This window comes from Nyctereutes procyonoides, unplaced genomic scaffold (assembly GCF_905146905.1).
Source record: "Nyctereutes procyonoides isolate TBG_1078 unplaced genomic scaffold, NYPRO_anot_genome, whole genome shotgun sequence".
In the NCBI taxonomy this organism is placed as follows: Eukaryota; Metazoa; Chordata; class Mammalia; order Carnivora; family Canidae; genus Nyctereutes; species Nyctereutes procyonoides.
In genome coordinates this window covers 12,718,389-12,740,595 of record NW_026575155.1, presented here as the reverse complement: position 1 = coordinate 12,740,595, position 22,207 = coordinate 12,718,389, and the positions used below count along the sequence as shown (strand labels likewise).

General features: G+C 39.5%; 1 protein-coding gene across 2 annotated transcripts in view; it reads right to left on the bottom strand.

Annotated features, from left to right (window-relative positions):
- Positions 1 to 22,207, bottom strand: part of SH3BGR (SH3 domain binding glutamate rich protein) — a 62,868-nt gene that overhangs the window by 5,205 nt on the left and 35,456 nt on the right. For both annotated transcript variants that reach the window (XM_055313513.1, XM_055313514.1), the window contains 2 exons: positions 12,137 to 12,211; positions 11,376 to 11,468 (listed from right to left, as the gene is read on the bottom strand). In XM_055313513.1, the coding sequence (XP_055169488.1) occupies positions 11,376 to 11,468; positions 12,137 to 12,211 (168 nt within the window). The remainder of the gene's footprint in view (positions 1 to 11,375; positions 11,469 to 12,136; positions 12,212 to 22,207) is intronic.

The window sequence follows — 22,207 nt, the reverse complement described above, 5'->3', positions numbered from 1 at the left end:
AATAAATCTTTTTTTAAAAAGCAATAAAAGGTTTTTTGGGGGAATTTCTTATGACATTTGGGACTCTCTTTAATGTTGATGACCTTCACCAACAAAGGACTTGATGAAACACTGAGACAATAAATTGGGTGATTTTTGGTAAATTATTTTCCCTATTCTTCGGTTCTCGTTTTGATTTAGCTCTCTGATTAGCATTTTAAAACAATTAATCAAAAAAGTTCATTCAAAATATTCTTAAAATCATTCTTGATTACAATGGAAGTCACTGAGAGTCAGCTAATCTGAGGAGCTGGAATAAGAGGGAGAATCTGAGAATGTCCCTTTGGACCTGCCCTCAGAATTCTCTAACATTTTCTCCACTGATTCCTCTCCACACAGACATGATTCCATTCCTGTGAGGGTTTAAATTCAAAACTACTCCGAATGCCCAGCTAAGGAGCCACAGGTTCAACAAGCAAGCAGCTGGGCAAGAATTGCAATCAGCTTCATTTTGACACATAGCACCCCTTGCACAGCGGCAGCAATATAAAAATAGCATGCTGCCCTTGCAGTGTTAAATTAATGAAAATTATCGCAAAATTCCTTATAATGAAGTCCCTGCCCCAGCACGAATTAGAAAGCAAAACAAAATTTCTCAAACAAGCAAAAGCTCATTCTTGGAAGCTTTCACAATCAAACAGGAAGCATTAGGATATTTCAGCAAGCAGGAAAAGAAAGGGAAAGAAGAGAATTCATTCGTAAAAAACGTAAGCCGAGTTACAGAACTCCCGGGTCTGGGGTCTCTTTCCCCCTTCTCATTTCCTATAACTCATTTCAATCACTGAAAGAAAATTAAGGGTTTAGGTTTCGTTGGTTTTTTTTGTTTGTTTGTTTGGTTGGTTGGTTGGTTTGTTTTGTTTTACTAAACACAAGTTCTTAATATAAAACAAACAGTATTGTCTTTGAAATTAGATGGACTTTTTACAATGAGCATCGAAACAGTAGATCTTGCAATCCAACTCCCTTGCCAACACTTCAGGTGACCTAGAATTTATGACCTAATCCAGTGCTTCTCAGACTTGCTGGGGCATCAGAAACACCAGAGCTTGCTAACACACAGTTTGCTGGGCTGCACCTCAGCGTTTCTGATTCAGGAGAGCAGGGGCCAGGCCTGAAAAATCTGTATTTACAGAGGTTCTCAGGCGAGGTGGCGGCTGCTGCTCCTGCTGCTGCTGCTCTGAGAACCCACTTTGAGAACCTCCAACACAATCTCTGTTCCCTCCCTTAAATCACATCAATTGATAACCAGAGCATGATGGGCACTCCCAAGCAGTAGGCTTGGCATCACTACCCAGTGAGACCTTCATTTTCCAGGGTGCGTTATGTTTATTCACATTTTTGTGCATGCAAGTTATAGTCGAATGTAATTACATCATTTAAATAAGCATCATGGAAATCAACACATGAAAGGATATTTTGTTTTCTATGTGAACTTAACAGAATGCTTTGAAAAGACTCTGTACATGTAAGTCATCTTAAAAACTTGTCATCAAATGAGGTATCAAAAAGCTGGGATTGGGCACCCCGGGGGGCTCAGCGCCCCCTTCAGCGGTTTAGCGCCACCTTCAGCCCAGGGCGTGATCCTGGAGACTCAGGATGGAGTCCTCATCGGGCTCCCTGCATGGAGCCTGCTTCTCCCTCTGCCTATGTCTCTGCCTCTCTCTCTCTCTCTCTCTCCCTCTGTCTCTCATGAATAAATAAATAAAAATCTTAAATAAAAAAAAAAAAAGCTGGGATGGCAGGGAGGACTCACAAAACCCAAAGAGATTATGCACCTAGCTTGCATTGTATTTTTAAATTTCTGCTCTATTTTTAAAAAGCCAAAACCGATTTTCTAGACAGACAAATGAGTTATGTTTATGTTAGAAAGACAACAGGAGGTGACTGGGTGACGGGCACCGAGGGGGGCACTTGATGGGATGAGCACTGGATGATATATTATATGTTGGTAAATTGAACACCAATAAAAAAATAAATTAAAAAAAAAAAAGAAAGACAACAGGTAACTCCAATCATTGGACTCTTATTTAAAGAAATAGTCTTTATCTTACATCAAAAACATGGCAGGAAGTACAAGTTAGAGTAAAAGTGTTAAGCCTCTACGTTTTTATAACTGAGCACTTGAAGTGACTTCTTCAGTTGGTCAAACCACCCTCAGTTCGAAACTTAGGACTTGAGGTCTTCCACTGTACCTGGGAATGTTGGTTATTATTTAAGCACAGACTCCTAAACAAACCTATCAGCCAACCCAATAATAGATTGCATTCCATTACAGAGGATAAATCTTATTTCCTTAATTTGTATCTTTAATAGCTTTAATACTATTTTCTAGTTAAATTTTGTTTGTTTTAAGTAGGCTTCACACCCAGAGCAGGGCCCAACATGGGGCTTGAACTCAAAACTCTGAGACCAACACCTGAGCTGAGATCAAGAGTCAGAGGCTTAACCGGCTGAGCCACCCAAGAGCCCCTCCAGCTTATCTTTTAATGCTTTAATTGTGCTTTTAAATCTTATATCCTCAGTACTCTTAATTCTTGAATATTTATTTTGTAGGATTCTTAATCTTTTATCTCGGTGACTCTTGATTCTTTTACATTTAAGTTCTTCTTACTCTACCTTATTCATAGAAGACATTTCTTTTTTCAATCCTTTATCTTATTGAATGCATATGTTTCCTTCACATCCATAATTTTAATTCCTTTTATAATCCTTTTCTTTCTTTTCAGTGAGTGATTTCTCTTATGGGCTTAGGAGGATGGCAAAGAGGCAGGCAATGCCCCGAACAGCGAATTGGAGGCTCCTGCTATCTATGTGATCTCTCATCCCCTTCAATCCTGGCCTTCTAAAATGAAGATAGACTCTCAACCTCAACTCTATCAGACAACTGAAGGCTTGCCAGACCAAGGCCTACAGGGTCTCATCCACTGGCCATGGGAGACAGGCTCCAGGAGGCTCTCTATTGCACACCAGTGGATGAGAACCAGTGCTCTAATATAACCTCAAGATGAAGAGGCAGGTTAGAAATTCTTCCCAAATCAGTAATGCTCTCCCTGGATAGGTTCCCACCATGTTATGTTTCCTAATGTCACATATCTTCCAGACACTTAAAGAGGAGCTGCATGTTTAAACTTCATAGTTTCTATGATACACAGCTATAGTGAAACATCTAAAATTGACCTCAGTGTTATGTGCTACCTTGACATCTAGTAAAATCTGGAAGGCCAGAATGGCCTAAACACCGGCCAAAGCTCCCACAGATTAGGTCTCCTACCCAAGCAGCCTGCTTTACCAAGTACCCGGGCACAGTGCCTGTCCATCCCCTGGAATTATTCAACAAGCCAATCACATTCTCCATGTGAACCAAGGCACACTTTGCCCTCTTGATACCACAAAGCCTGCCTCCCACACCCCCAACTGTTCACACTGTCCCAAGTGCTCCCCTTGTGTCCCTACACTGTGTTGATGTTCTCATCCCTTGGGCTTGGAGAATATGTAATAAACTGCCATCAATCTCATCTGCCCGGTGTCAGGTCCTGTGTATCAGCCATCCCCATGACCATAGGAAGGGAATCCTTCCCTCACCAATAAGGTGAATAGGTGGCAATCAAAACAACACCACTAAACACCATGCAAGCTGCATTAGCTGTACACACTACACAGAAAGGAGGAGGGGAAGAATGGAAGCATGACCTGGTCCAGCCCAGCCCAACTCTGCAGACAACACCTTCCCATAGGAGGCTAAGGAATGGTCCATGACCACACCCTATTTCTCCATCCACGTCTCTTTGCTACGTTTACCTCCAACTTGCTAAAGTTCCCTTCCCAGCAGGCTAAAGGAGGATTTTCTGGGATGCAGGCTACATCAGCTTCTTCATATTGAAGAACAAGGAGAACATGGCTAAGCTGTAATTCTCTGACCTGAAAGATGTTTTTATTAAGCACTGCTGTTAAATATGCTACTGTACCTCTTCTGTCACTGTCTCTCTCACCTCTTCCTTAGGTCCATAAATAGGAATTGAAGAAAAAATATGAATTCAGGTAAGTTTTAAGTTGAGTCTAAAAATTAAACAAACAGGGGCGCCTGGTTGGCTCAGTCGGTTGACCATCTATCTGACTCTTTATTTCAGCTTAGATCATGGTCTCGGGATCATGGGATCCAGCCCTGTGTCAGGCTCTGCACACTGAGTGCAGAGTCTGCTTGAAATTTTCTCTCTCTCCTCTCCCTCAGCCTCCCCATCTCCCCCTGCTCATGCTCTCTCTCTTTCTCTCTCTCTCTCTCTCAAATAAATAAATAAATAAATAAATAAATAAATAAATAAATAAATAAATAAAATCGCTTTAATTAAGTGGAGGGAGCAGTCCCTAAAAATTCCTCATGCCTTACTACTCAGGCAGTGAGCTCACAGAATCTTGCACTTAGGGGAGCTGAAAGCAATCTTGCATTCCCATAACCTCTCACTCAATCCCTCCTCTGGACAGATGAGGACATTGAGGCCACAGAGTTAAGCAATTTGCCAAAGGTCAGAGGACAAGTAAGCAACACAATCAGGACTGACTTTAAGGCTCCTGGCCCCTCATTTAGTGTCCTTCCTACTCTACCGTGCTACATCTCAAAATCAATAACAGAAAAGGCAAAATCATGGAAGGCAGTGATAAGGACCCACCACATCCCTCAGTCCAGCCCTGTATCCTTGGCCAGTTCCAGAACCACACTATCAGATTTCTGAGGCTGGCAGGCAAAATACAGAACCTGAAAGGCTGCTCCAGCTGGCCAGGCCGGGTCAGCCCCACAGGTCTGCCCAGTACAGGGGATCTCCAAACTAACCCTTACCCCCCTTTCAACGCACCAAGTTTTAGTGCTAAAATAATGTCCAAGAAAAGAGAGGTCCATGCTTGTTGGCTTCTCAGCAACGTGTTGAGTGGACGTCTCTAGCACTGCCTAAGTCTGCCCATGCCTTGGCCCTCCCATCCATGACCCCCAGCTTCTCTCACTGGGGGCACGGTGCCCTAGTCTTCCCTATCTCTGACCTGTTCTCCACACTGTGGCCAGGTATCTTGTAATAAAAGACAGCACACCTTACTATGCTTCCTTCATGTTGAAAAATTTCCATCTTTTCAAGGAACTTCTATCCATTATTCATAGGATGGCCAAAAGGCCATCACAATCAGGCCCCTGCCCACCCCCACCCCCGACCCTGCCATGTCCCTCACCACTCTTTATTTCAGCCATGTGGACCACGTGCCCCTTTCTCACATCGGCCACACTTTCCAGGACACTGCTTAAAATGACATTTTCTTTAAAAAAAAAATTATTTATTTGAGAGAAAGAGAGAGCCAGAGAGAGTACAAGTGGAGGGAGGAGCAGAGGCAGAAGCAGGCTCTCCACTAGGCAGGAAGCCCAATGTGGGGCTGGATCTAGGACCCTGGAATCATGACCTGAACCAAAGGCAGATGCTTAACTGACTGAGCCACCTAGGCGTCCCTTAAAATGACACTTTCAAGGAAGACTTTTCTGACTCATAGGCTGAGTTATGGGACCCTCCTTATTTGTTCCCATGACCATCATTTATCCATCTCACTGACAAGTCTGTGTACTCCTTGGGGCATGACTTGTGTGTTTATTCTTTTTTGGATCTCCAGGATCCAGCCACTATCTGGAACCAAGATGTCAGCTCAATCAATGTGCTAAGTGACCAGATAAATGAACGTATACTCTGCCAGTAACTGTTTGGATCTCGAAGAACATTAATTTTCCTCTTACTCACAGGAGATCAAATTAAAATATGTAACAGAGAATTATCAGCTACATAGAGTTCCACATTTTTCTAAATTCAGTTATTTGTATGAACTGAATTCAGCTGAAACAAATGCATCAACGAGATAGACACTGTTAAAAATGGGGTTATCCTTAAAGGGAGGCTGGAGGACAGTAGGGGGGCTTCCAGGAATAAGCGCAAGTCTCAACTTTTACAGCTTAGCCAGCAGCAGTTACCGAGGGACCTAGGACTCCATCAATATCTGAATTGACCTCAATTTCTTAATTAAATGGGGAAAGTAATTGCCCAGAGAATTTATAGAAATACTTCACCACAAAAAAATCAAATATGGGGGCAGCCCGGGTGGCTCAGCGATTTAGCGCCGCCTTCAGCCCAGGGCCTGATCCTGGAGACCCGGGATCAAGTCCCACGTCAGGCTCCCTGCATGGAGCTTGCTTCTCCCTCTGCCTGTGTCTCTGCCTCTCTCTCTCTGTGTCTCTCATAAAAAATAAAATAAAATCTTAAAAAAAAAGAATATCATAAAAAATCAAATATGCTTTGAAGAACCCAGATGTTACGATCACCAGTTCTACTAGAACATAAGCTCTGTGGGAGCAGGGACTTTGTCATTTTCCTTGCTCTGTCCCCAGTACCCAGAATTCTCCCTGGCATATGGCAGCACAATCTGTCAATAAAAGGTTGAATGGATGCATTTATATATGCTACTTCTGCCTCTAATTCCTCATAGGAGGAAGGGGATATATTATGGAAACAGAACTTAAACCTCCATCCTTAGGTCACAGAATTGTAAAATATCAGAATTAGGCAGAACCTTAAAAAGCCATTCATATTCAATGCTTGCATGGACCTTTATGATGAACAAAAAATTATATTGGTAAAAAGTTTTCTGGGTTTTTTTTTAAGAGCATTGTGATCACATGGTCAATTGAGCTAAGTTCTTGCAAATCTTAGGACAGGCTATGCACCATTCACTGGACAAAGCTACAACCTAAAATCATTTTACCTTGTTCTTGTAAAGAAAGTTAGTCAGGGGAAGCCTCAAAAGTAGAAAGAAACCTTCACCAGCAACTATTCTTGTTGGGAACTTGGCCAGTGAGGCAGGCCACAGAGGCGGCAAGTGGCCAGGACTATGGACAGGTGTTGGCTGTGGTGAGTGTCAGGCAGTGGCTGATTAGGACAGGTGGCTGGTGTGGAAGGAAGCCAAGAGCCAGCCCAGAGTGACCTGAGGGGGGCAGGTGGCCTCAGAGTGGCTGGAAATGTCAGGGACAAGGGCAGAGTTCTCTCGATCTTCAGGCCTGAGACTTACCAGCTCAAGAACCTAAGCCAACATCCGCCCTTCGAGAAAGCAACTTTCCTCAGGACAGGTTTTGGGGGAAGCCGAGTGGACTTCGCAAGCCATAATCATGTAGTCAGTCAAGCTAAGGTCTTAAAAGGTTTTGGAGACGACCACTGAGTTGGCAGGGAACACAGCTTAAAATAATATTACTTCAGTGGGTGCAGCGGGTACAGTCTCCCATAAAGTGCTCATGAGGCCCCCAGTCTGCTGCCCCTTCCCCAGTGTGTGCCCTGAAGCTGGGGTGACCTTCTGCTTCCTTCCTTTCCTCCTCAGGTACCATTTACAAGCCTTGCCTCTCTGCCCTAGCCCCCTGTCCTTTCCAGGCCAGCAGGGAAGGCGACCGCAGAGTCCCCTCTCTACTGGGGTCTGGAGCAACAGAGGAGATCTCCTCAGGCATGAATGAACGGTCTTCCCAGTGTTCACTATCCTGTCTCCCAAATGCCCCCAACCTGCACATCCTGGCATCTGGCATTTAAGAGCTGGGATGCTGGGGTTGGTGGTCAGGGGAGGCCGTTTCATTACAAGAGGTCACGGTTTCTGTCTCCACTTCTGATTTTTTTTTTTTAATCAAGAGTGCTATTCTTAGATAAATACTCCTCCCCATTAAAATGGCATCAAGTGCGACCTGAGTGAGCACGTGCGACAGCTGGATCAGATGAACGAGCCCACACCTCACTTAGCTGGTTCATCACTTGGTTTATCACGGCCAGCTGCTGGAGGCAGTTGCTACCATGATACACTTGAAAACTGTTCTTAACACACCAATGAATGGTTTTTAAGACACAGATGAAAGGTGTGAAATAATGGTGGACACTGAATCGGGTCTGTAGTCTACTTAACAGAGAGGCACCAGCACCATGTGCCTGGTTTCCACCATGTACCATGGCTCCCTGACATGTCAGCATTGGGCGCAGCCAGGCGAAGGGCACACAAGATTCTGGACAATGTCCCTGTGAGTCTATGATTATTTCAAAATAGAAGGTGAAGATATGTGTGCACTCTTTGTCATGCATAGTGTAACAGACTACTAGGATATGAATTACGTTGGGTTCATACCACACAAAATGGGGAAAGGGAGGAGCGTTAGTGCCGCTCCCACACTCCAAGAAGATAGCTGCAGATTTGTGGTTCTGGGCTCCTGGGAAGAAATGAGAGGCCTTGCTTTTTTAAATCCTAGGCTAGCTAGGAGAGGCAATGAAGCTAGATGGTCCTTAAACAATGGGGCTTGGAGCTTAAGCTTGGAGTTGGGTTGATGGAAGCAGCCAGACTGAAGACAGAGGGGCAGGAGAAGGGACATTGCACCCAGGGGCAGCCACTGTGCTCCATTACAGACATGTCCACCAACATCCCGCCAGGGCAGAGGGCCCGGCCTAGCCGAGGGGCCAGCGCCCAACAGCTACTACAGGCAGCAGGACAGCCAGGTCACAGAGTGACCATCACAAAGAATCGGAGCCCTCTCCCCCGTCCACTGATGACTCGGGATGACCCAAGTCCCTGGGGAGGGAGTGGGTCTTCAACGCCCCTCACCCTGATGGAAGTTCCCACCAGCATGAGGTGGAGGTGTGAAGTAGATCTAACACTGTTCGAGAAATAAAGGAAGCTGATATTCTTGTCACACGTCTTAGGAACCAGATGGAGGCTGACAGGTACTATGTTCCTTCTATCCCCCATGGAGCAAGCAGAGGGAGCCCTGATCTGTTTGAATAAAATGGGCCAGAAGGAGTAAAAGGTAAGACTCCGTGACATCTCCTCCAGGTGGTTTTCAACAGAGCCAGAGTTTCATCTAAAAAGCATCAGATTGATCTGAGCTATAACATCTAGAAAAACCTACCAGGATGGGTCGAGTACTTTGGAAATCAAGTTTTAAAGAGGCAAAACACAGCAATCTAATGGACTTCTCTGTTTGCTACAAATAAGCCTTATCTAAGCCTGCGGGCACCATGGGCCAAAAGGTGTCATGACGAACAGCCTAGGTGGCCTTCCCACCTTAACCTTTAAAAACAAATCCAAAGGGCACCTGGGTGACCCAGTCAGTTAAGCATCCACATCTTGATTTCAGTTCAGGTCATTATCTCAGGGTTGTGAGATCAAACCCCAAATCTGGCTCCACACTCAGCAAGGAGTCTGCTCGAGATTCTCTTTTCCTCTGCCCCTCCCTCTGCATGCACATGTGCATGCTCACTCTCTCTTTAAATAGATAGATAGATAGATAGATAGATAGATAGATAGATAGATAATAGATAGATGATAGATAGATAGATAGATAGATAAATAGATAGATAATAAATAAATAAATAGGAACAAACCCCAAAACTATTAAAATGTATAAGAGGGAAAAAATGAAAAATGAAAAATAAAATGGATAGGAGGTTCTTCAAGTGCAAAATACAGCCATTCTAAATATCAGATAGTTTTGTCTCCTTTTCAAATTTCAATCCATTACCCTATATATTCAATCCCAAAGGCAATCATATTATGTCATTTGTAATGCCTACTGACAAATCATGGGGTTCTTTTCCTTTATATAACTGGATTAAAGTAGGTCAAAGAGCATGGATCACTTGTCAAATTGGAAAAAATCAGAATCTATCTTTATGTAGAATATTATTAAAGAGTTGAAAAATGAGTTTGATCATGAATGTGAATAATACATTCATCTAAAATTAAAATGATTTTACTTAGTCATTTCTTCATCACAGCTCAGGTGAAAATAACAAAAATGATTTTTTTTCATTCCTATCAGGATTCACAAGATTATAATCTACTTTGTAAAGTGTCCTCAATAAAAAAAAAAAAAAACGCTGGTTTTGATGGCTTACCACCTCCCTGAACAATAACTGAGAAGAGGAAGTAGACCCATCCTTGCTGTAGTTATGAAAATGCTACCTTCCTCTCAGTCCCCAGGAAAAAGGGATTGGGATGTAATGTTTCTTATCTTTGTCTCTCTGTCTTAAAAGAACCAAACTGGATTTCAAAAAGTATAAATTGATAACACTGTAGGGGGCACTAGGCAATTCCTGTAAAATCTGCATTATAAAAACATGGATTTTTAAATTACGGGGTAATGAAATTGTCACTATATTTAATTTAAAATTTATTATTTCTGAATTTACAGACTGCCATGAAATTCCATCTAAATTCTGGGTCAGGATTAAAGATTTTTGTCTTTCTTCCAAACAAAAGACTTCAAAGAGTCTTAAATTATCAACACTTTGAAACAGCAATCTTTAAATATGAGGAATTTACTGCCCTGGCCCCTCCAAATTTAAATTCCTTAAGATGCAGACAAATTGATGCCCACCCCCATCCCAACACGCCCATAGCATATTTCCCTAGTACCCTTCCTAACCACATTCCATCTGCTGGGAATGAGAGTCCAACTACCTTAAAAGATGTCTACGTATCTATAAATAGGTAAAAAGAACCATAAATAGGTAAAGATGCAAATCATGGTTCAGTAAACAGTCTTTGCTACAACTGGCCTAGTGCATTTCCACCACTGGCTCAGCCCAATGCCAGCAACGCCACCCACTCAGCTCCCTGTGCACCAGGGTCTCCCCTTACCTGACTTATTGGTTACATTCTCAGTATTCCTTGACTCAGTGGCCCATCTGATTCCCCATTCTCTCAGCTTGGGCATTCCAGAACTAGAGTCACCCCAGCCCTCCCATATCCCCTGCCCTTTATCCTGTGGCCTCTGAACTAGGACCCTTGTAGAATTAGATCACAGACCTTGGAGCAGCTGATATTCCCATGACTGGATCTGAATTGAGTGTGGGTTTTCCTCCCTGAGGCCCCCCCTTCTCTCCCCCCAGCTCCTGTCGGCTTCCCACAAAATGTCCAACCCCTCTAGTTCTGTGTCCCAAGCAGGCAGTGTTCTTGGCGGGTGTTTTGCTGGAAATCCATCAATACTCATAAGGTTCCTTGTTTTATAAAAAACTTGAACCTAACCCTAACAACACAATTACAGATTATTAAAGCCTTGTCTAGCCTGTCCCTCCAGACCTGGGTTCAGGGTCCTTCCTTGGTTTCCTTTCAGTCCCCTACCTGCCTTGACCACAGTGGTTAACGGTTCCTCCTGCTTCCTTCCTGGATGAACCCTCAGCTCCTGACTTCTGTGCTCACTTCAGTGTGCCTAGGAAGATTCCTGGCACCTGAGCGGTGCTTCAATGCTTGTTGACCTGAATACAATGAAAACTATGGTGCAAAATGCAAACACTCACATTCTTCTCCTGAGATTCAGTGAGGTTGCCTGCATCTTCATTGTCCTCTTTTTGTGCCTCATTTTCTCCAGCCTCTTCAGTCTTCTCTGTTCCCTGGTCGTAAAGCAAACCATGGTATCACTAACCTTAGATAAACTTTCAAGGGAAAACCAAACTACACATGCTATGGTTTTCTTATTTGGATACACAGTATACAAACAAAGCAAACATAGACTTCCTATTTATTAGGTCACTTAGCCACTAGAGTATAGAATCACCAATCCCGTATATTGTTCATTGGACCTGCTGTTGTAAGTCAATAGATCTGAGTCATGTGCCTGGTAGAGAAATAAACTCACTAATGAGAAGCTTGTAATTCACCCACTTAAGGCTTATGAAGAAAACTCCAAATGATTTGATATTTAGACAGTGTTTGCTTTCTGTTGCTTAAGTGGAGGCAGGTTTTATCATTTTAGAGAGAAAAAAAGATGATAGGAGATAGTGAATACATACATGGATGGATGATGGATGGATGGAAGGATGGATGATGGATATGATAGTTGAATGATAGATAATAAATGGATGAATGATGGATGGAGATGGATGATGATTGATGATAGATAGATAGATGATAGATAGATAGATAGATAGATAGATAGATAGATAGATAGATAGATAGATCTTCTATCTATGTAAAGTAGAATGACAGAAAAAATGAGAACCAAGCAGACATTCTGAGGAAGCTAGTCTGGGGGAAGATGGTTCAAGATATCAACTCTTACCTCTGCGGTGCTCTGTACCTCTCCCACTACATCACCATTGGGAAGGGAAGATGCATCCTCGGATGATTTTGTCACCTGCGTCATATAAGTTAAGAACATTAGAAAATTTTCTTGAGGATAATAGCGTGCATTTCAACATCTTCTAACCAAGTTATGTTTGTCTTCATCCCTCACTTTATCTTTACAACAATACTATAGCCTGGTAAGTAGTACAATCACTACTACTCACACTTAAGAGATGAGAAAATCAAGGCATAAAGTGTCACATTGCAAATTAGGGGTGGGGCTAGGTCTACACCTCCTACTTTATGCTCTTCGGACTTACCCACAGTTGCCAACCTTCTAAAATATTAAGTTATTTTTCTCATCATAAGAAAAAATTTTGTAACTGTGTGAGGTGATGTTTGCCAACTAAACCTATTGTAATCATTTCACTATAAATATATATATATATATACATACACACGCAGCAGTTCTTTTACATTGTACACCTTAAATTAATACAATGTTATATGTAAGTTATATCTCAACAAAATTGAGATTTATTTATTTATTAAATAACTAATAAAATCAGTTATTTTTATTACAAAGGCAGTTAAACCATTGACACACCCTCTAGTACCATGCTCTTATGGTAATCAATATTAAAATTTTGGTATATACCTAAATCTATCCTAATACATCACAGAGGTTTTTTTGTTTGTTTGGTTGGTTGGTTGGGTGCTATTTTTGTTTTTTTGTGTGTGTGTTTCTTAAAACAGGCATGGGAACATGGGGCACATATTGATTTTTTAGCTTGATATATCCTGAACATTTGCCCAGGTTAATTCAAATAGTTCTAGCCTCATTTTTTAAATATCTGCTGAATATTAAATATATAACTTATTCAAATATTTCCCAGCCAATAATTTTTCAGAATTTATATGTTTGTGCTTCAATAAACACTATACTAAGCTGAATAAAATGATGGGGGTTTTATCGGATTTCTTTCCAAAAAAAGAAACTGTAGCAATTAATATTCCACAGTAAATAAATTAACATCCTCTTTTCCTTTATCCTCATGACCAATGATCACTCTTTTTGGTCTCTACCAACACACTGGGGAGAAAATGAAAACTAAATTTTTGTTTTTGTTCCCATTTACATTTTCTTAATTACTAGAAGAGAAATGTATATTTTTCATGAGTTTTAGCCACTTACATTTCCTGTACTGATACTTGCCTTCATATTTTGCCCCTTTTTATTTGAGTTGTCTTTTATTATTAATCTTTAGAGGTTCTTTACATAATAGAAATATTAACTCTTTGTCAAGTTACAACTTTAATTTTTAGTCTATAAATTTTTGCAAATTTTGTACTTTTTAGTCTTTAGCCTTTCATAAAAAGTAAATTTATCTAATTCTTATTCTCTGAATTGCTATGCTGTTATTTTATATTATTTATGAACAAGAGCCTTGATCCCTCTAGAATTTAATTTTGCCTATAATGTAAACTAGGGCTCTGTTTTCATCCAGATAAACAGCAAAGCACGTCTGCACTATTTATATAGCATCATATATTTGAATATACAGCATATCTATGAATATATTTATCAGTTTCCATGCCAATATACTGCTTTTATCAGTGTAGCTTTTAACATGAATTTTAATATTCAGAAAGGCAAGTTGCTAAACAGTTTTGTTTTTAATTTTCTTGGCTCCAGTGCCTGGTGGCTCAGGCAGTCAAGAATCTGCCTTCAGCTCAGGTCATGATCCTAAGGTCCTGGAATCAAGTCCTGTATTGGGCTTCCCACTCAGCATAGAGTCAGCTTCTCTCTCTGTCCCCTGTCGCCGCTTGTGCTCTCTCTCTCACTCTTTCTCTTAAATAAATAAAAAAATAAAATATTTAAAAATAAATAAGTAGGTAAATAAAAATAAAATTTTCTTGGCTCTTCTCAGGTGTTAATTATTCCAATAAATTTTAAGGTCATTTTCCTAGTGTCAAATTTTTTAAAATAAGATTTTGATTAAAATAGCATTAAATAGGGGGGCCTGAGTGGCACAGTCGGTTAAGCTTCCAACTCTTGATTTTGCCTCAGGTCATGATCTCAGGGTTGTGAGATCGAGCCCAGCATGGGACTCCACACTTAGCATGGAGTCTGCCAGAAGATTATTTCTCCCTCTCCTTCTGCCCCTCCTGCTTGTACTCTTTCTAAAATAAATAAATAAATCTTTAAAAAGATAAAATATCATTAAATATATTTATTAGCTTAGATAATTTTCACTTCTTATTGTTAAGTCATCCTATCCAGACAAATTGTAGGTCTCTCTATTACATTTTTATTTGTGGGTGTCTTTCAGAATAAAATTATGTTCTTCATAATACAAAGCTCTATATGGTTGCTGATATATTTATTCCTGAATATTTTATAGATTTTTATCACCACTGTGAATGAGATTTGATTTTTATATTTTAACTTCCTATCCATTATTGTTGATATAAATAAAAGCTACTAATTTTTAATGTTTTTCTTTTATCCAGAAACTTAATAAACTCATTAATTCTAATAGATTTTATTGGAGTTTCTTGAGATTTCCAGGTATACAATTACATTATATACAAATAAAGACCATTTTAAAATTTCATATATATTACATATACATGACACATTTTATTTTCTTACATGACTATAATAACTACAGCTTCTGAAAAAAGTTTAATAATATAGTAATGACAGACATGCCTCTCTTGCTTCTAATTGTAATAGAAATGATTCAACATGTCAGGATTCACTGTGACACTTACAGCTGCCTTTTGATAATTTGGTTTTTATCATGTTTAATTTATTTCTATTTGTATTTTAATTCATTTTAATTTTAACTAGGAATATCTGAAGAATTTTATGGAATATCTTCTTGGTACTTATGTAAGGAATCATATGGGTTTACTCCATTAATCAGTTCATGTAAGTAATTATGTTAATAGAATAAATTCTGCTTTGTATTATACAGTTTGCTAACATTTTATTTAAACTTTTCCCCTCTATGTTTATAACAGAAATTGATCTCTGTAAACTGAAAATATTCTAAGTAATATATCAACTGGTATCAACTGGTGTATATCAGTTTTGTAGTTAATTTGATTGTAATCAAATTACATATATATGTATTCAAATTACATTTATTTGAATCAAATATATATGTACATATGTCTGTCCATATGCACAAAGACACATTCTCCCTCTTTTGTATTTAATTGATTTGGCCTTTTCTTTTTATTGGTTCATACTGCCTATATTTTACTTTGTTTTCCTGTTATTAATTACTCAAATTGAATATTTATTTTAGGAGCATCTGGATGACTCAGTTGGTCAAGTGTCTGACTCTTGATCTCAGCTCAGGCCTTGATTTCAGGGTTGTGAGTTCAACTCCACATCAGGCATGGAGCCTACAATCAATCAATCAATCAACAGTTTTACTAAGTTTTTACCTTTCTTTCTTAATTATAAGAATATTTAAAGTTAACAATTTTGCTCTGTATAGAGATCTTACTATATATTGGGGCTTAGGTATGAAATAACCTCTCTCACTATTTGAGGATTTGTAATACCAGGGGTTTGTTTTGGTTTTGGTTTTGGATTTTTTTTTTTTTTGAGTGTAAAAGAGAGAGTTGGTGGGGAGGGGCAGAGAGAGAGGGAGAGAATCCCAAGCAGGCTCCATGTCCAGCATAGACCCCACACAGGGCTCAATCTCATGACACCAGCTCATGACCTGAGCCAAAATCAAGAGTCAGGTGCTTAACCAACTGAGCCACGCAGATGCCCCTATAATTTTAGTTTTCTCTTCTTTGGATACAGAGTTATTTGAAATGGTATATATTTACTTCTTAAGTTTCTAAGATATTTTTCTTTCATATTATAATTCTGTATTTGGGATATCAATGTAGTCTATAAAATTATCTCCTTTTGAAATTTATGAAGGTTTTCTTTGTGACCAAGTATATGATAGCTGTGGAAATTATTTTAATAACTACAAGGGAAGAATACATTTTATTAATATCTATCTATATAGTTATTCATGTGTATAGGCATATGTACATCCTATATATATCTATTAAATTTTCTAATTATTTTTGTGTATATGCTTAAAATAGTACCTGAAAAGTACTATGTATCTATTGAAAGAAACATTGTATTTCTCAGTTTTTAATTTATATATTTGACTGTTATGTAGCATGATCCATAATAATTCGTGACTACTATATTTTCTTCATAGATTTTTATCATTTTTCACTATATAATACCTTTTTCACCTAGTTAATGTTTTTGGCCTTGAATTCCTCTTCATTTGATATTATTAATGCCACTCCAGCTTTCTTGCTATTTGTATATGCCTGCTGTATACTCATTCCTTTATTTCAATTTTTCTTTAAATGAATGTTTTATTATGCTCTCATAAATAACATGTGGCTCAATCTTTGTTAAAATCCAACTTCACTGTCAACTCTAATTCCATGATAGCCAAGTAATCTCCTTTTGAACCCAACCTTCCAACAAATAATGACTATGAATTCTGAATCTAAAAAAAGAAACAAAGAGGGCCACCTGGCTGGTAGAGTATGAAATTCTTGATCTAGGGTCATGAGTTTAAGCCTCACATTGGGTGTGGAACTTACTTTAAAAAACAAACAAATGAGCAAACAAAAGAAAAGAAAAAATAAGAAAAATTAGCCAAAGCAAGAAGATTCAAGAAGGACCTGACATTTAAAAGATATAAATAATTTGCACATCCATATTCATAGCAGCATTATTCACAGTAGCCATGAGATAGAAACAATCCAAATGTCCATCAATGAATGAATGAATGAATGAATAAAATGTTATATATACCTACAATGGAATATTATTCAGCCTTAAAAAGAGAAGTTATCCTGTCTCATGCCACAACACAGATGAACCTTGATTGCATTATGCTAAATTAAATAAGTCACTCACAAAAAAAAAAAATGTTTGATTCTACTTATATGAGATATCTAAATGAGTAAAATTTATAGAAACAGAAAGTAAAATGTTGGTTACCAGGGACTGGGGAGAGGAGGAAATGGGGAGTTGCATGAGTATAGAGTTTTACTTTTGCAGAGTGAAAAAGTTCTAGAGATCTTTTGCACAACATTACTGAACTATACACTAAGAAATGGTTAAGATGGTTTTAAAAAAAAGAAAGAAAGAAAGATGAGAATGGTACTGAGTGAGTTACTGTTTTCAGGGCTTAAGTCTGAGAATAGGGGGAGATAAAACCACAACAGAAAGCTCAGGAGGTTTTGTCTGAAGAATCAGAATACAGAACTAAAGAACAAATAACTCAGCTAAGACTTGGGCTGCTACCAGAAACATAGAGTTTGCAGTTTGATTCTCATAAAGTAAGTGTCTACTGAAACAAAAAAAATAGTCAATATTTTTCAGAGGAATGCAACAAAATATAGTCTGAACAACACAATATTTGCTATATCTGACAACCCAAAATACTTGAGATATAAAGAACAAGGAAAATATGACCCATTCTCAAGAGAAAAAACAATAAATGGAAACAACCTTTGAAAGGACCCAGATATTAGAATTAACAGAGAAGGATTTCAAAGCAATTATATCCTACCCGTGCTCAAAGAAGTAAAGAAAAATATGCTTGCAATGATGAAACAATGGGAAATTGTTCACCAGCAGAGAAATAAAAACTATAGGGGCACCTGGGTGGCTCAGCGGTTGAGCATCTACCTTTGGCTCAGGTCCTAATCCCAGGGTCCCTCAGCGGGGAGCCTGCTTCTCCCTCTGCCTGTGTCTCTGCCTCTCTCCCTCTCTCTGTGTCTCTCATGAATAAATAAATAAAATCTTTAAAAAAAGAAAAACTATAAAAATTGAACAAATGGAACATTCCAGAACTGAAAAAAAGTAAAAAAAAAAAAAAAAAAAAAAAAACTCACTAGACTGGATGCAGAATGCAGAATGAAAATTACAGGAAAAAAATACATGAACATAAAGAAAGATCAATAGAAATCATCTAGGGGTGACAAGATGACTCATTTGGTTGAGTGTCTGACACTTGGTTTCAGCTCATGATCTCAGAGTCATGAGATCAAGCCCTGTGTTGTGTTCCATCCTGAGCATGGAGCCTGCTTAAGATGCTCTCTTTCCCTCTCCCTCTGCCCCTCCCTGCTCGCTCTCTCTCTCTCATAAATAAATAAATAAATAAATAAATAAATAAATAAATAATCATCTAATTTGAAGATCAGATAGAAACAAGATTTTTTAAAAATGAAAAAAGCATCAGGGAAGTATGAAATAATAACAAAAGTTTTCACATATAGATATTGGGAGTTTCAGAAGGAGAAACAAGAGCAAATGGAACAGAAATGATATTTGAAAATAGCAAAAATTTTCCTAAATTTGGTAAAAAGAGACAATTTTACAGATTACAGAAACTCAGCAAACGATAATAAAGATAAATGCAAAGAAAATCATACTTAGGCACATCATAATCAAATGGCTAAATACCAAAGCAAAAGATAATGTCTTGAAAGTGGCCAGAGAAAACTGACATTGCATACAGGGAACAAGGATTCCAAAAAATCCTCATGTTTTATCGGAAGTATAGAGACCACAAGACAAAATTTAAAAAGCCACATTTAAAACACTGAAAGAAAAAAATCATCAACTAAGAATTCTATGCTCAATGAAAAAATGAGTGGGAAATATCAGAAAGGGAGACAGAACATGAGAGACTCCTAACTCTGGGAAACGAACTAGGGGTGGGGGTGACTGGGTGACGGGCACTGAGGGGGGCACTTGATGGGATGAGCACTGGGTGCTATTCTATATGTTGGCAAATTGAACACCAATAAAAAATTAATTTATTAAAAAAAAATAGAGGTAGAGGGCAGTGCATAACAAAAAAAAAAAGAAAACATTCTTCAAGAAGGAAAGCCAAGACCGCTTCAGATAAAAGAACAGTAGGAGAACCTGTTGCCAGCAAACATGTGCTACAGAACAATGCACAAGGCTAAAGTAAGGTCTTTGGGTCAAAGAGCGATGCTGCTAGATGGAAACTTGATGCTTCAGAAAGAATAAAAAGCATTAGAAAAATTTTTTAGGGCAGCCCAGGTGGCTCAGCGGTTTAGCGCTGCCTTCAGCCCAGGGCCTGATCCTGGAGACTTGGGATCAAGTCCCACATCGGGCTCCCTGCATGGAGCCTGCTTCTCCCTCTGCCTGTGTCTCTGCCTCTCTCTCTCTCTCTCTGTCTCTCATGAATAAATAAATAAAATCTTAAAAAAAAGATTTCAAAAAAGAAAAAATTTTAAATGTCTTTGTAAACAGAAAACATTCTTTTTCCTCTTGCTTTCTTTAAAACACATAGAATTGCTCAATACAAAAATTATGATGTTATATAGTAGATATACACACAAGAGTGATACATATGATAAGACAGCATAAAGGATGGGTCTGGTAAACACAGATATTTGACTGCAATGTTTCCGCATATTATACAGCATTACAATACTAACCTCTAACTCGGGGCACCTGGCAAGCTCAATCAGTGGAGCATGTGACTCTTGATCTCAGGGTTGTGAATCTGAGCTCCATGTGGCATGTTTAGATTACTTTAAAAAAAAATATTCACTATAATGCTAACTCTAAACTGTGAAATACTAAGAACATATATTACAATCACTAGAGCAACCATTATAAAGTAGTTCAAAGAGATATGGCTCAAAATCCAATAGATAAATTGAAAGGAAATCCTAAAATACACTCAACCTAAAAGAAAGCAAAATAGCATGGAACAAAGGAATAAAAGGATGGGGACAAAGAGAGAAACAAATAGTAAAATAATAATAATAAATCTAAACAAAACCAATTCAATGATTACTTAAAAGTTAACAGATTGGACACCTGGGTGACTTAGTGGGTTAAGCATCTGCCTTTGGCTCAGGTCATGATCCCAGAATCCTGGGATCCAATCCCAAACAGGGCTCCCTGCTCAGTGGGGACTCGGCTTCTCCCTCTGCAATCTCCCTCTGCCCCTCCCCCAGCTCATGCTCGTGCCCACTCTCACAAAAATAAATAAGTAGAATTTTTTTTAAAAGAAAAAGGTAATGGACTAAATGATGCAATTGATCACAGGCACTGTCAGAATGAATGAAAATGCACAAGAGCCAATTCTACGTTGTCTGCAAAGATACACCATAGGAACAAAAGCACAGGTAGGTTGAACATGAACTGACGGTAAAAGATGTATCACGCAAATGGCAAGCAGAAGTCTGGAGTGGGTTTGTTAATATCATGATGAAAAGATAGAAAGACAAAGAGTATTACCAGAGACTAAAACAGTGATACCAATGGGGCACCTGGGTGGCTCAGCTGGTGAGGTGCCCAACTGTCAATTTCAGCTCAGCTCATGATCTCAGGGTAGTGAGATCAAGCCCATGTCAAGCTCTGTGCTGAACGTGGAGCCTGCTTGAGATTCTCTCTCGCCCTCTGCCCCACCCCCACCTCCACTCATGCTCTCTCTCTAAAAAAAAAAAAAAAAAAAAGACATCTGATAAGGATAAAAATGTCAACCATTAGAAGTCATAACACTCATCAGTATGAACATGCCTAACCATGGAGTTTTAAACTAGACAAAGCATAGATCGGCAGGATTAGAGGGAGGAGCAGACAACTCACAACTGTAGTTGGAGATCTGAACACATCCCCTCTCATCAGCTGTGGAACGACTATGCAAGAATTCAAATTGACTGTCTTTTTTCTTCTGTTTTCCTTCTTTTTAGGGGGGTGGGGAGCAATTGATGTAGTTCAATTCCTTTTGCTGTATTAATCCATTATTCATTATTCATCTGCCTTCTCCCATGCGACTACTCTCCTTCTTTTGCTGGCTCACATCTCTCCATTCTGTCTTCCTCAGCTCTGTCCTCTACCTTGTTCATCTAAATATTCTGAAATGTTTTTATTTCAATTTTATTTGAATTTTTTATTTCAATTTTATTTGTTGTGCTGCTTAGTTTCCTACTCCTAAAACTTTGAACTCTTTATTAATATATCCAATTATATAATACATAGAATCATGAAAATGGCTTACCTGCCTTCCTCCAATTAAAAGGAGACCCTCAGGGCAGCCCGGGTGGCTCAGCAGTTTAGCACCACCTTCAGCCCAGGGCCTGATCCTGGAGACCTGGGACCAAGTCCCGCGTGGGGCTCCCTGCACGGAGCCTGCTTCTCCCTCTGCCTGTGTCTCTGCCTCTCTCTCTCCCTCCCTGTGTCTCTCATGAATGAATGAATAAATAAAAGTCTTTGAAAAAAAATAATAAAAATAGGGATCCCTGGGTGGCGCAGCGGTTTGGCGCCTGCCTTTGGCCCAGGGCGCGATCCTGGAGACCCGGGATCGAATCCCACGTCGGGCTCCCGGTGCATGGAGCCTGCTTCTCCCTCTGCCTGTGTCTCTGCCTCTCTCTCTCTCTCTCTCTGTGTGTGACTATCATAAATAAATAAAAATTAAAAAAAAATAATAATAATAAAAATAAAACGAGACCCTCAGACACCTGTATTTTCTTTTCTCCATATTCCCCATCCATAATGGATATTCCCTTTCTCACATACTCCCTCCCACAACCCCTGGATTTTTCCAAGATGGTTTAAAATTCTTTTTTTTTTTTTTTTTAAGTTTGTTTGCTTGTCTATGAGAGAGAGAGGCAGAGGGAGAAGCAGGCTGCCTGAAGGGAGCCTGATGTGGAACTTGATCCCAGGATTCTGGGATCATGACTTGAACCAAAGGCAGACACTCAACCACTGAGCCACACAGGCACCCCAAGATAGTTTAAAATTATTGATGTCACTATTATTACAGTGTTTTCCTTCACAGAAGTGGCTCTCGACATTAGCAGCACATTTAATTCATCTGGGAGCTTTCATCATTCATTGATCTTGGAGGCAGCCCCGGCATCCTATAGCATTAACAGCTCCCCAGGTGCTCCTGCAGTGCAGCCCGGGTTGAGGCTGACTGCCAGGATGTAGCCTTCTCCCAACCCTCTGGGGAGGACCCGCTCC